Here is a 15,130-nt window from a genome sequence, read left to right as displayed (position 1 = left end):
ACGTCTCCTCCTATTCACATACGTTTCTGAGCGGTGTCCTGAGGCGCTGCATTCCGCTTCTGCTGCAAGGCATTAAAACAGTGTCCTCCTTTCCAGTGCCTTTAGAGCTCCGGGTTTAAGAAAGTTGTCAGGCTTCATTCCCATGCCACCCAGTGGGCACCGATATTGAGGATCCTGTTTCATGAAACTTCATCGGCCCGTCTCGAATAGAATGGATAGCAGAAGCTAAAGTCATGTGTAACATAACACAACTTTATTGTGGGGAAATAGGTGCTGTGCAAATATATCCAATAAAAGCGACGTCGGTTGTCATAAGGTGGCGATTCTTTCAGGCAAGATGTGGAGCAGTTTGCATCAAGGCAGCTGCCTTAATGAAGCGCTGCAGGAAACCCTTACATTACAAAAGAATAGGTTGCTAGAAGAAAATAAAAAACACGTGTTCGAAAGCACTGTCCAAAAACAAGACATATGTTCATGCTGACACCAACGCTACAATCCTGTGTCAACAGCTTTTAATAAAGGCTTTGTAGCTTCATGGACGACACCTCCAATGAAATAAATCCATTCAAAAGGTCCTGCTCCTAAAGGGGAGCAGACTGAGACAAGTCTTTGTCTTGGCCTTTAACACTTGTGTCCTGGTAGTCAATGCAGACTGTGTCAGCTCAGGATCACTCACTAGATTAATGTCTGATTTATTTCTCGTGACCTCGTCACAAGATCTCCCTCCACACTGCTCTCTTAACCATCGTGTCCCTTTTTCACCAGGCAACAGTGTGTGCTTCTGTCTTCCTTCTCCAATTACACTTCCTACCATTTGCAATCATTTTCCTCTCCTCCCATACATACCACTACATCCCCGCCCCCGTCCTTACTCCAACCCCCTCAGGCAAGACAGAAGCCCTTCCATTCTCACAGTCAAGAATTTTGGATGTTCAGAACTAGAGTTCGCCCGTGCTTTTTATGGTGATGGCCTAGAAATAGAGGGTCACCTTTTAATAGTCACACGCACACGCACGCACGCACGCACGCACGCACGCACGCACACACACACACACACAACCAGGGATTGATCATGTCTCTGTGTTCCAGGTGGAAGACGAATGAGAGCTTTGAAAGAGAACAGAGTGAGGTACAACACCCACACAGCTGCACCGTTCCTGAAATGTCTCGCACAGCAAGCAAAGAGGTATCAATCAATGCTGAACCAACATGGTGAAATTAGTACAGTCACATTATTGATCAGGTCAGCATATCATACCACTAACAGGTTTATCTGTTACATAACCCCACTATAAAGCTGTCGTCACCACCCACAACTGGAGATTTGGCTCAGCCAAATGTTTGGCTGATGATTGGCTGGAACTACACACGGAACACAGAGACACACTGACTCAAAAATATCATGCAGCGACAACTGTTTAGGTAAGGTTCTTCATGAGGCACCGATCACACCTACAAAGCTACAGTCACCAACATCCTGCAGTACATTGCAAAACCAAAAGAAAAAGTGGGTTGTCAAGCACCGCTTAAATGAGAGCAGCCACACCTTCTGAATAATGATATCTTCTTTTAAACATTTGATCTCGTGTGATCAAACATATAAAACTGAAGTGGAAGCACTGAAACAAGAGGGTATGTTTTTCTGCATGTTTTACACGTAAAAATCTCATAAGGAAAACATCACAATAGCTGAAGTCTGTAGTCTCAGATCTAAAATCGCACATGCGGCCGGACATATGAAGGGAAGGACCAGCTTATGACAGCTGCAGGTTGGAGAGAGATTTACTTCTCCCGATAAAAAAACTAGTATTTTTCTTCCGTTCCTTTTTCGTTTCCGGCCAAGGCCTGAAAAGATCCTGGCGGAATTTAGAGTTTACATTTGACTTCATGGTCATCTTTTCCATGCTATAAGTCTCTGTGCAAGATTATTTTCATCATAGACCCATAGATGAAAAAAAATAAATCCAATGAAGATTTCGTGGCTTTCCAGCCAAGAAACCTTTCCGGGTGAAACCGTCAACCACTGTACCACAGGTATAGAGGCGTCCCTCATTATGCCTTGGACTGAAAAAGGCAGTGCAAATTGACTCTTTTTTGTAATATCAGGTATTCATTTCAAAGAAAAGAAATTGTGATAAACATTTAATATAGAGAAAACAGGAACACATTCACCCGAAATAAAATCCTAATAATTCGGTGACTATCATTTGCATGTAAAACTACATTATAAATAGATCAGTGAACCTCCAGTGTGTGGCTTTGCATCTCTTTCTCATACAAGAGCTGTGCTGCTAATAAGGAATGAACAAACGCTCGGGGGCACTCTACCCATGTGGCACACTTCTCCAGTCCGTACTCAATGCCATCCGGACGGCCCACATCCTGCAATCTTGGAATCAGTCATCCCCGAAATGGAATCTGTCTTAACCAAAACTCTGATGCCAAAGTCTTTTTTCATGCAGCACAGATGATGTGAGGGTGCGATCGCGGGCGAGAGTGAAGCTCATCACACTCGTATCTAATGCTCAGGGTTGGCTGGGAACCTCTGCTCAGTCAGGGTGGTGACCTTTTAGCCATCTTCTGCACTCAAAGCATCACATTCCACTTCAGGATAGTAAATAATTATTAGCAAGTCATCCTTTGGGCTTTCTAACAAACCTACTTTGTCCTGAATTTCTAACAACCGTACGGCGAGGCGAAACTTGCTTTTGGGGAAAATAAACATCAATGGATAGCAGAAGGGTAAACAGTCAGGATGTATGACCTTTCTTCTTTGCTTGTCAACGATGTGACCATATTGACTCAAACACGAGTTCGTGGTTCCAACCTTTGCCAATATTCATGTTTTATATTGTTTCAAGGAGAAAACTAAACACAGACTGACTCCAGCGTAAGTGAATTGACACACTCTTCCTCTGTCATTCTCAAGACAGAGCACAGTCTGACAATCCGAGGAAGGTTAGCAAAGACAGGAGATCCGGTCAACTGAAGTACATGAAGCCAAATTGGAATAGTGCACTTCTGCAAACACAATAAAACATAAAAAGCCTCATGATCTTTTAAGAGATTTCCAGGCACTATTCAGGAACCATAGCTTAAATAAAATAAAGATCTTAGACTGACACAGCGACACCTCGAGACTGAATCCTCAATCATTTAAGTTCACAGAATTTCAAGGAACAAATAGATGAATTCACCCAGTAACTGCTGCTCAGTGCTTCTGCTAATATCTAGGCTATGAAGGCTCGACCGTATGCAGTTCAGAGCAGCGCTGGCTTGCAGCAATCCTACATCTGTGGTTTACTCACGAAGACAAAGACACAATTATGATCAGGACCACTGACAGTGTCTCCACAAGCATGAGTCATTGTTTGATGCTCCAGAAAGATGCTGAATGAGAAACCCAGTCAGCAGATCATCAACAATTTTATTTTTCACATGATCAGCAGCGGACACGTACACACCCTGTAGATATCTGACGGTACACCGGTTGTTGCAAAGACGGGGCCTGTGGCTGCAGTAAGCACGTGTTGTGTGGGTGTCTGGACTGTCGATTAAATATACATGCTCCTTACATGTGCTGCACATTACCCACACTTGCGGATTCAGCTCAAGCTGCTTTGTTCACCGTCGAGCACATGTGAAGAGCTCGTCTCTTGCAGGGGCAACAAGATATGGCCTTGAATTTTCGGTGACACCAGTCTTTCCCATGCATAGTTTAACAAGCCCTGTTGTAATCTCTTTGGCCACCACTTTGACAAAGCCCCCCCAAATGGAAACAAACAACACATTGGGCTCATTGATAACAATAAAACAAGCTAGAAATTATTTTTCTCAATCATCATCGAGCATCAACAGGAACCCTGGGAAGCTCCTGCACCAATCGATCGGCTGGCCGATATATTGGCATTTATGACGTCATCATGACCAGAGGATCAAATGACAATTTTATTATTTATTTAAAAAAGCGCTATTTAAATTTATACATGATGAGAAATCCTATTACTTTTTAGAATTTTACATCACAATGTGAAAATGACAAAACAAAGCAGACATTCAACCGGGAAAAAAATCACACTACTTGTTGTGATGTTGCAGCCCCACCAATAGACCGGCAGCTGCAGACATTAGAGCCAACCAGCCACGATGGCGGTTGTTTGGCAACATTTCTCCCACAAGAAAAATGAAAACAGAATAGCATTTCGCTACGTGTGCACCCACGGACTCAGACATAGCATTAAAAAAAGACACTTGGCGTGAAATCATCGTGCAGAACTTGAGCGCTACCAAAAGGCTACTGGGAACCGGAGCTAACCACAGGCGAAACCAATGGTAATGAAGTTTATTTGTTTTGGACGAGCAGCCGTGTTGAGTCGCTATTGCACACCTGGACCGGAGATACTAGTCGATGAAAAGAGGTGCGGTCTTCATATTAATCACTTTGCATTTTTTATTGCTTATTATTTATTTTGCTTTAAAAGTCCAGTATGATTGTACCTTAGTAGGTTTGTGTAATTACTCTTAAAACGAGTGACTTTGTGTGTGATTTAGTTGAGAAGGGGAAAAAAGGCAAGAATCAGCAATCATATCGGTAAAAAAAAAAAAATCATTTAACAGGACTCTAGAATATGTCAGCGCGCACTTTAGGAACAACAGAAATCAGGCTTTGCCACAAACAGTTGTTGCGACTTTCATTGTCCTCGTCCTATCAGAGGGGGCAGCAGCATGATTTGGGACAGTCATCATCCAGCTCGTGTCACCCCAGACCCAGAACCAGTCGTGACCCCTTTTAGGAACTAGGTGTCCGCTTATGTGTACACGAGCCCGGGACATGCGCAACTGTTTGAAAAGACAGTGGGACAAAGTGTGTGAGGCAGAACGAGGACAAAAAAGGCAGTCTGGGCTTATAACAAAAGCAAGTAGAAGAAGGTACTGTAATGCTAGAACTTTGGGGCTACAGCAAGGACAATGGAATGTAAATGACTGGACTTGCCAGACAATAAGACCGAAAGGGAAGCACCTTCAAAGCCAAATCAGGGATGGTCTCTCGAACTGGGACTCACAAATGTGAACATTCAAAACTGTGCAAATGATATTGTTTCACTGTGGACTGAATTCTGTCTCAGTTCAAGAAGCATTTAGGCCCGTCTGAAGGAACAGAAGAAAAAATATTGAATTCTTTTGCAGCTACATATGTGGTACATCTATGATGAAATGGCTTGCAATACACTGTCTAACTCTGATATCATGATATAATCGATGCTGCAGGCCAAACATCACAGTATTGAAACATAACTTGTTACATCAGTCACCCCTCGTTTGCATTGAGCAAACCAGCAGTGTAAACCAAATTTCTGACACCATCTTTGCATCACAGATGCCCCAGAGCCACTTGCAGCTGGGGAGACTTTTATAAAAGCTTAAACGCTGGAATTAAATGATGAACTTCTCACATCTCTTCCATCAGGCCATGCTTCAGAATAGTTCCCACAACCCAGAATAACAAATTGAGTTTTCAGATTCCAGAAAAATGATTATATGACTATAATTATGATTAGTATTACGACACAAATGTCCTAATGCTTTTAAACTCAAACAATGTTAGCAGAATTAAGTTGGGTAACAGACTGGACCGAGCATTCTGTTGCCCACTTTTGATTTAAAATGTCAAATTCAAGAACTTTTACATAATGCATAAATTAAAGCACTACCATGGAGAGAGCTTGGGTTAGAAGCTCCAATGTGTCTTAGAATATCAGAAATTCCAAAAATTGTGTTTGAGTTTGCCATGAAGTGTACAGTCTAAAGCTTCCACAGCATTTCTGTGGGCTTATCGTCTCCTTTGTAACTACATTTAAAAGCTTCTCTGCATGATGTCCTGTCAGATTGCTCTGTTGTGCTGTCACAAAACCTCGGCATTGGAGATATATTTCCACCATCAATAGCACAGGGGATGCAAAACAAGAATGTAAGTCACGCTCGGTGGATTCTCACACATTTGACTAAGAAACAGAGAATCTAGTGGGTCAACAAGAGCTCTGGGTGTGCAGGCCCAGAACGTCCTGTGAACGTACTTTCAGTTGACACCAACAAACACGATCACCCATAAATGTAGAGAACAATCACCATCAGCAGTTAAATCTCACTTAGATATGCAAGATTTGCAACAGGAAGTTTCTGAAACAATTCAGAAACCTTTTTGATTCAATTCTTTAATGGTTCTCAATAAGAAAATACTCTTAGTGATAGTTCCTCGGGTGAACAGTGATGGCGCTTCACCCGTTCTCATTGCTTAACTAGTTCCTGCTGAAATCTCATGAAAGAAGTCACATTATTTGGCTGACATGCACAAACACACAACACATTCTGTGACTGACCACTTTAACCATCATCCTGACAATTAAAATTACAGACTATATGGCAGCACAGCTTCATTCATCTTTACATATCACTTTTTATAACCATAGAAATGTGACTTCCATTCGGCTTTTGTTCTCTTCATTATTATATGAATGAAGGACAAGATAATCCAGTATAAGATACTCATCTCTGGGACATGCCAGGTTCTGCAACATGACCAGGTCAGGCCCACTTAGATACTCAATGTGCGACCATCATGCAGGGAATAACGGACACACAGCCCCTGACAGACATGCACGCAGAGGAACATCCTGATTGCCATATATGATCAAAATAAAGGCAGCTGGATGAGGGTAAAGGTCAAAAATGGGTCTAACCCAAGCAATATTTCCTGGTTCTGTCACTCAGCAGTTATAAAGGCTGTTGTAAAGCAAAGTGAAACAATGAAGTAGCAACTATGCAACGGTCGAAACCCATGCAAGGATTAACCTTCGGAAAACACGTTTAGTTTGTTTAGCCTTTCCTTCAGTGACCACAATCCATAGCTTGAACTGAAAACTTGAAATGAACTGAAAGTAGAATTGGAGTTACCCACTCACTTCCCCTCTACCCAGTCACTGCTAGACAGTCTTCGTACCACCCTTTTAACCACTGTCTCTTTGCTTCAGCAGTTCAACTGCATGGTGTAGCTGAAGCCAAAGCTACTGCCCACTGTGTTTTGACCAAGTAGAGGCAAACCACTGGTCTGTGGAACCCGGATCAGAGTGTATGGCCTGATATGGCTCTCATGAACTGACACTCAAAATGTAGCCAATATAATATCAGACAGAGTCACTCAGCTTCAAGCATTAACCCTAAAAACAGTCCACTGCTTCCCTGAATAAAAAAACATCAATATACTGAAGTAGAGAGTTCAACAGTAACTAGCCTCGTGTTTCAGCTTTGCATTCTACAATTCTAATATCACACTGAGGGATACATTCCTGGTGCACCACAGAAATGAATGGGCTCAATGTACACGTGTGGTTGTTCAGAGCAATCTGCGTCTGTTTTGCAGAGGCTTTTAGCTGGTGAAACACAGAGATAAACCTACATAAAACCAAGTTATGTAAAGAAATCAAAATCTGTTTCTCAGCTTTCCATCACCAAACCAGCAAAGCCATTGTCCAAACATGAGTTTCAAGTATGAGTAGGGGCAATTGAATTATGAAAAGAGGATATCCTTTGCTTGAAAAGAAATTGTCTATAAGTCTCTATATAGATGAGAAAACATTATGCATATGCTGAGAGATAGCTCTGTGAAGAAGTTTGCTAAAGCTCATCATAGATGCCAAACAGGAATAAAAATAGTTAGGGGACATTCCTACCTCTGAACTGCTTTAAGTCCTCCACTATCATCCCTGTTCCCAAGAAGGCCAGGATCACAGGACTGAATGACTACAGACCGGTGGCACTGACGTCTGTGGTCATGAAGTCCTTTGAGCGCCTGGTTCTCTCTCACCTGAAATCTATCACTGCTTCTCACCTGGACTCATTGCAGTTTGCCTACAGAGCCAAGAGATCTGTGGACGATGCAGTGAACCAGGCCCTTCATTTCGTTCTGGAGCATCTGGACTGCCCAGGAACCTATGCCAGGATCCTGTTTGTGGACTTCAGCTCTGCCTTTAACACAATTCTTCCAGCTCTGCTTGAAGACAAGCTTCGCCAGCTGGACGTGCCTGACTCCCTCTGTAGATGGATTACAGACTTCCTGACCAGCCGAAGTCAGCGTGTGCGGCTGGGGACGACTGTCTCCGACACTCGGACCCTCAACATTGGGTCTCCTCAGGGCTGTGTTCTCTCTCCATGGCTCTTCTCTCTGTACACTAACTGCTGCACCTCCAGCCACGAGTCCGTGTAGCTGATCAATTTTGCGGATGACACCACCATCATCGGGGTCATCTCAGATGGAGATGAGTCGGCTTACAGGAGGGAGATGGAGCGGCTAGTGTCCTGGTGCAGCCACAACAACCTGGAGCTCAACGCCCAGAAGACAGTGGAGATGGTCATAGACTTCAGGAGAGTAACAGTTTCTCTGTCCCCTCTCATGTTGGCTGGTTTACCTATTCCTATTGTAGACTCCTTCTGCTTCCTGGGAACCACCATCACTGAGGACCTCAAATGGGAGCCAACCATTAGGTCCCTCATCAGGAAGGCCCAGCAGAGAATGTTCTTTCTGAGGCAGCTACGGAAACTACGACTGCCGACGAAGTTGCTGGTGGAGTTCTACATGGCCATCATCCAGTCCATCCTCACCTCCTCTATCACCGTCTGGTACAACAGCGCCACCTCCAGGGACAAGAGCAGACTGCAGCGCATCGTACGTTCTGCTGAGAAGGTGATCGGTTGCAGCCTGCCACCTCTTCAGGACCTGTATGTCTCTAGGACCCAGAGACGTGCAGGTCGGATCAGAGCCTACCCTTCTCACCCTGGACATGGACTGTTTGTTCCTCTTCCCTCTGGCAGGAGGCTACGGTCCATCCAGACCAGAACCTCCCGTCACAGGAACAGAAAGCTTCTTCCCCTCGGCCATCAGACTGTTAAATTCGTGAACAGCCTTGTTGTTATGTTATTCTATTTATTTTATTTGATTTTATTTGTTCTTTGTTGCACTTTATTCCAAGACACTTTCCTAGTCAGTGGGCTCCCCACTGACCATGGCAATAAATCTGATTCTGATTCTGATTAGGTAACCAGCAGCTCTAGCTAACCTTCATTTTACTGGTCTAGTGACTTGACAGTGTCATTTACAAACATGTACGGTTTACCCCTCATTGTGTCAAACTTTTAAGAGTCAGAGAAATACACAAAGAGACTTGCATCTAGAATATTGAGCTACTTGTCATAAACTCTTACAGAATGGCAGTCTGGACGTTTCACAATTGCACGTCAAGGCTTAGAACAGAACGATCTGCACAGCATCCTGCGTAACACGCCACTACAGCTGTTACAAAGACAACATTCTTCAATTGTATCAAGTACAGACAACTTTCTCTGTGTGACAAGTAAACAGTCAGGATTGTGCTCTTGCAGACAAAAAAAGGCTTTTCTTAAAAGCCAGGGAAGGAGGGGAACTATCTACCAGCCTACTTATACTGAGAAGGGTTGGACTGGCACAAGAAAATAATACAATTATATATTTTTATTGATCCCTCTATGGCTTTTAGCTAAAGGGACGCCCTAAACTGAAAACCATGAGAAGCAGGACACCTTGTTTTTTTCAGCATCAAGCAAGGCGGCAACTACTCGACCAAACAAGCCATGGAGCTACCACTACGGTAACAAGAGTCGGGATCTGGAATAGGACAGATCCAAAACTCCAACTCATTCACTGTGTCCAGTTCATAGGAAGTTGAAGAGGCTGCTTTAGCGAGCCAAGGGTCTGAGAATAATACCACGGGATAATAGGAGTCAGTGACATCTTGAAGTCTAAGCGGTGGATGTGTTTAACCAAGCTTACTAAGACCTGGACTAATCCTGCCGGGGACATTCTGGTCTAGGCATCTACTAACAGCTTAAACTTGATCAGAACAGCATCCGCAGCGCTGCCAAAATGTCTCTCATTTACTCAGTGACAATCAAAGGACACTTCAAAACGTCTCCAAGTCTAGGTCCACTTAAAAGGCTGCATTCTTGAGGGCTAAATTATGAGCGACAGCTCCATTATCCAACATCAAAATTATTGCCAACTGATATCCAAGTATCTAGCATGTACACTAAAATCCCAGTGTGCTCCAGGACAGCTGCATCTGAGGAGTTCCTCTGCTGCTTCAAAGTTGTTTCCTGTTTAGACACATAATTTCATTAATCTGGACAGACACTGGATCAGCGCCGTGTCCTGAGCGTAGACTGGCATCACTGCCCAACAGAAACCAGCTTCACATGAGACAAACATCAAAGAAGCTGGATGTGTTAAAATGACTTGTCATACTGTAGCGTTGACCACCTGAGAGGCAGGTGGACCAGGGTTTTTAATGTATGGCAGGGAACAGAAAGTGTCCCACAGCTGCAGAGCTTGATGTGTGGCCTACTTAGATGAGCCGAGGTATTCAACAGGGACAGGAAGGAGACACACGTCAAATAATAAGATCTGGACTCAACCTAAATGACATCAATTTAAAGCTTTGATTCCTCCCTCCACAGACAAAAACGGCGCACTCACGGCTTCAAGTGGCCATGTCAGTGACTCTCCAAATAAGTTGTCGCGAAAAACGTGGCCTATTGTTCTCTTTTCCATACCCACAGAAGCATGAATCAATTCAATGCAGGCCAACTTATTCAACAGCAGCTCCCACCTTCCCACACACCAGATATAAAAATAGCTAACCTACTCAGCTAGACTCCCAATCCCTCAGTATCCTTGTCCTGTGGAAGCATTCAATCACCACACACAGACCTGAATACAGGGCTCACGAGAGCAAGTGAAGGGACGCAACATAGTGGCACCTGTCAACGTTTGGACGTTACATGCAACTGTGTTAAAGCAACTGCACACCAAATGTTGTGGCTTTTATTGTCTTTGGACATGTTAGGGCTCAGCAGGAGTGGGACAACTGGCTACGAAGACCCTTTTTAGACCCACTGGGGCTTTCAGACGAGAACATTTCTCGCTTCTGTTTTTCTACGACTCAAACTTAGACACATGTACCATACTAAAAAGGACATAGCACAACAAAGCAGGGCATGGGTCCCAGCGACAGACTTGATCCAGTTTTTCCAGTCCGCAAAGTCAACTGCAGATAGCCAAATAGTATCATCCTGCTAATGACTACATTTGAGAAACACCTGTGTTCTACTATGATTTCTGTCACAAGGAGCGCCCCACTTAATGATCTGGGTGCATCTTTATGATGTGTCGGAGTTATGTCACAAAGCCGGACCCCCAGTGCTTGACAGAATGACATCTGCTTAGAGCTTCATGTTGTGTTGACCATACAGGGGCAGTGAGAACTTCTCTGGACATTTGTTTTACAGTAAAGCTGCACCTAACTGAGCATTTAAACCTGACTTGAACATACAATGCTGCTTAGTATGACCATTTGTATTAAAAATCAATTGGATTTATAAAATAAACAATTGTATATAAAATATCAAACTTCCCTCAGAAAACTGATGTTACCTTTTCACTGCAGCTGGTTAATGTGTCAGCATATTTTATGAATTACGGTCACTACAGAAAGTGCAGGTGTCACTGTGTTGCATTTTAGCGATTAATATTAGAGTTATTTCACAACACACGTCAGGCAGCCTCGCAGCTGGAGGGTTGGTGATTCAAATTTTGATGTAAAACCCAGGTGAGCAGCAAACCTGGCTCTTTATTGGGAGTTTCCTTCTTTAATATCCTCTTAGCTCCAGTAGGTGGGAAAAGCTCCAGCCCCCACTGTTTGCACTATTCTCACAATAACTCCAGCAGACACTTGTCTTATAATCTCCAATGTGGGTGTTTCAGTCCTTCACCTCTCGAGCAGTGTTGTTTAATTGTTGGGCATTTTTCCATGAAGCATCACCCTTCTTTTTTGTGTCAAAGGTTACCCTTACTTTTGCATGTTGTTCGGTAGTTTCAGTCACTCAGTCAGCCTTAGGCCACGTTAATGCCATCATAGCTCACGTCAACTAGTGACATGCTAACACCGGTGCCTGATGAGGTCATGAGTGCAAAGCAAGGCGGATCCATGGAGGGCGTGTTACTAAATATTGAGTCATTTTGCAAAATACACAGGAAGTAGCAGCATCATATTTATTTTACTAATAAGCCATAGAGATAAGTCACGTGTTACATAAACCCGGACATGGTGCTATGACATGGAGTCACCAACAAGACCAACAGGTTGTCCTTACTCCACAATTTACCCCGTTAACGCTGAATTCAATTTGAATAATGAGTCCATAAGAATTCTAATGTAGTGCATGCATTGGAGCTACACAAACAGTCCTGCTTATCATCCACGATGCCTCCACATAGCTTGAAAGCCTGAAAACTAATACAAAAAAGATGTGGTGCTCAGGATTTTCCCTGTTCAATTTATAGGGAATTAATTTCAAGTGAGTGAACTGCCAGGCAGGGGTGTAAGGAAATATCAGTCTGCTCAAATATCACAACATTTAAAACATGAGAACTTGGATATGCAGCAGAATTTGTGATGTGTTTTTAATAATAACATTTTCATTCTAAACACTGAAGTTATTTTGTCAATTACGGAATTGGCAATTGATTTTTAGTCCAATCACCACGACTTTCCCACGAATTCCAGTCACTTTAGTCTCCTTTTCCCCACCCCTCTACGCACCATGTGCATCATCATATTCCCTTCCTCCTTGTCACAACGTCAAATGCTCACATTTGCCCACAAATTATCTATTTAGACAATATTTTTTAAATACAATTTATTAATACCTATGTATCCTCTATTTACTTATAAATATATTTTATTTATTTATCCATTTCATCATGATATATGCTTATACATTATGGCCATTTATTTGTTTTATGTTGCTTGATAGGTTGTGACCTCACTTTTCTTTTTTTTTTTTTAATGCTGATGCTTTGTGGACATCTTCGATGTTTGTTGTTAATCTTTAATGTCTTTGCTATGTGTCATTGTTGTCAATAGCTGCAGTGACACATTGAATTGCCCCACTGTATGACTGATAAAGGCCTTCTAATCTAATCTAATCTAAACACTGCCGCCAAGGGCCGCGATTCCAATGTGAACAACTCTGAAACCATTTTTACGTGTCCAAATTCCAATGACTGAAATATAGAATTGATCAAGAATTGATCAAACTAACAAGCAGAACTCACTAGGGCAGCGCGCCGTTACTCCAACACTATACGGGGCGGACGTAAACAAACATGGCTGACCGCGAGATCCATCTCTCTCCAGGCTATTTCTGAAACTCTACATCACGACCCTGTGGGACACATCAGCAGTCACTGTTTTAATTGGCTGTATTAATGAGCCGCTGAACAACTCCGATCACACACATACACAGATACAGTCCCTACCTTTACCTCTCAGACTCCACCCATCCAAATGTCCGTCAGTCTCCGCCCTTGTGAGCAGCTCCGTAACAACAACAAGCGCTGTCAGCCTGAAAACTGCTCACGGAACATGGACTTATTTTATCAACTTTTTCTGTGTGTGTGTGTGTGTGTGTATGTGTGTGTGGGGGTGTGTTCCTTGCACTTGAAATACTCTGCTTTTTGTTAAAATCATTGCAACTTGGAGCGTTTTTAAGCTAAAAACTGACAGTTTTTTCTTTTCAAGCTAGCTGGCAAAGCTCCTTTTCGTCATGTTGTTCCAGAATCATAAATGAATGCAATTACAACTGCATATTTCTTTGTGGGGACAAATTAAGATAAATGAACTGAAAATATTAGGAAACAGATTAGTCATCTACAGCATATTATCTATCACGGAAATGTCAATTCTAATAAAGGGCATCTATTCTTACAGGATAAAGCCAATAGCGTTCCTCCTCTGCTATGCAGCTACTCCAAATCTCAGCCAGATGACCGAGCTCCATACATAACGGGGTACAGAGGGGAATTTACTCCGTTAAATGTCTTTCCATTTCGGTCATGACACAATAGGGAGACACTATGGGAAACACGGAGTCGCTGGTTTGGGTGGAAAAGTGGAGGTTTTAGCGCTTACTGTCAGAAGAACTCGCTGCGCCCCACCGTTCCACCTCACGCCCCGGTCTGCAAAACCCACCACAAATGACAGTTTGGCGTTGATTTAGCGAATATGCTCCGCCAGCAAGTCACGTACTGCACCTTTTGCTAATGGAAGTGAGGCTGGAACAGGCTTCCAGCGAGTAGCATTCACTAGTAGCATGCCTGCTAGCAGCGCCAGGAAGGCCGTGGCGAGGTTAGTTCGCTGAGAAAATAACCGGCCGAGACTCGTCTTAAAAGCGGGATTCAAAGGACACCTACCGAGAAGCAGCAATTTCAGCTCCCTCCTGGAGTCTCGCTTGTCTCGGCGAAGTTGTTTGTCAATTTCTGCATTGATTCGTTTCGACTCCTTCGCCTCCTCGCTCAGGCAGCACGCCATCATGGACTCCAGAGTCATCCCCGCTGGTTCTGGGCAGCCCGCTTCGAACGGAACCCGGACGACAACGCGCTGAGCTTCTCCCGAATCCCCCGGCCTCGCGTCCTAGTCGAAGCGAGGAGGAGGAGGTGGTCCGTCGGGCTTGGACGGGTGGGTGGACTGGGAGCGAGGGGGAGGGGAGAAAGTCGCTCGGGGCCTCGCTGTCAAGTTGCTGTCCCCCCCTCGGTGGAGAAGTGCGACTTCACCCGGCAGATGACGGGAGACTTGGGGAGACAGCGAGGGCCTCTCTCACTGATCAACGAGCGGAACCTCCACGGAGCCACATCCAGATCCGGGATCTCTTCGAACCGGACGCCTGAAAACTCCCTGTCATTAAACACTCTCTTCTATCGCTCGCTCAGTTCGACCGCTTACCGAGCCGCCTGCTGGCGCGGTCTCCGCCCGCAGTGATTCGAAGAGCGGACCGGTTCACGGAATGGGTCCGCCTCGCTAGCGACACGCAGCCAGACACAGTCCCATCACATCCTGGACATGCTGCACGGAGGAACGATCAAGCCACTAACGCGACCCTGAACAGCAGAGGTATCATAAACATCGCCTGTAATCCCCTCTACTTTTGGTAGCGAAGGATCCGAAGCGAGCAGCTGCTGTCGCTGGAGGAAGGTGGGCAGCAGCCG

The 15,130-nt window shown here is 44.1% G+C and overlaps 1 protein-coding gene across 3 annotated transcripts in view; it reads right to left on the bottom strand.

The window, feature by feature from the left end:
• The window catches only part of gna11b (guanine nucleotide binding protein (G protein), alpha 11b (Gq class)), a 30,803-nt gene extending 15,674 nt beyond the window's left edge, over positions 1 to 15,129 (bottom strand). The window contains exons 1-2 of one of the 3 annotated variants that reach the window (XM_053846093.1): positions 14,868 to 15,126; positions 14,339 to 14,808 (exon numbers count right to left, since the gene is read on the bottom strand). In XM_053846093.1, the coding sequence (XP_053702068.1) occupies positions 14,339 to 14,474 (136 nt within the window). In that variant the 5' untranslated portion in view covers positions 14,475 to 14,808; positions 14,868 to 15,126. Of the gene's footprint in view, positions 1 to 14,338 lie in introns of all 3 variants that reach the window. The other 2 variants (XM_053846092.1, XM_053846091.1) reach the window with 2 other exon arrangements.
• Between the last annotated feature and the right edge of the window lies 1 nt (position 15,130).

The sequence above is a fragment of the Synchiropus splendidus genome, chromosome 16 (assembly GCF_027744825.2).
Source record: "Synchiropus splendidus isolate RoL2022-P1 chromosome 16, RoL_Sspl_1.0, whole genome shotgun sequence".
In the NCBI taxonomy this organism is placed as follows: Eukaryota; Metazoa; Chordata; class Actinopteri; order Syngnathiformes; family Callionymidae; genus Synchiropus; species Synchiropus splendidus.
Note: the sequence above shows the minus strand (reverse complement) of the source record. Positions and strands in the feature narration are given on the sequence as shown.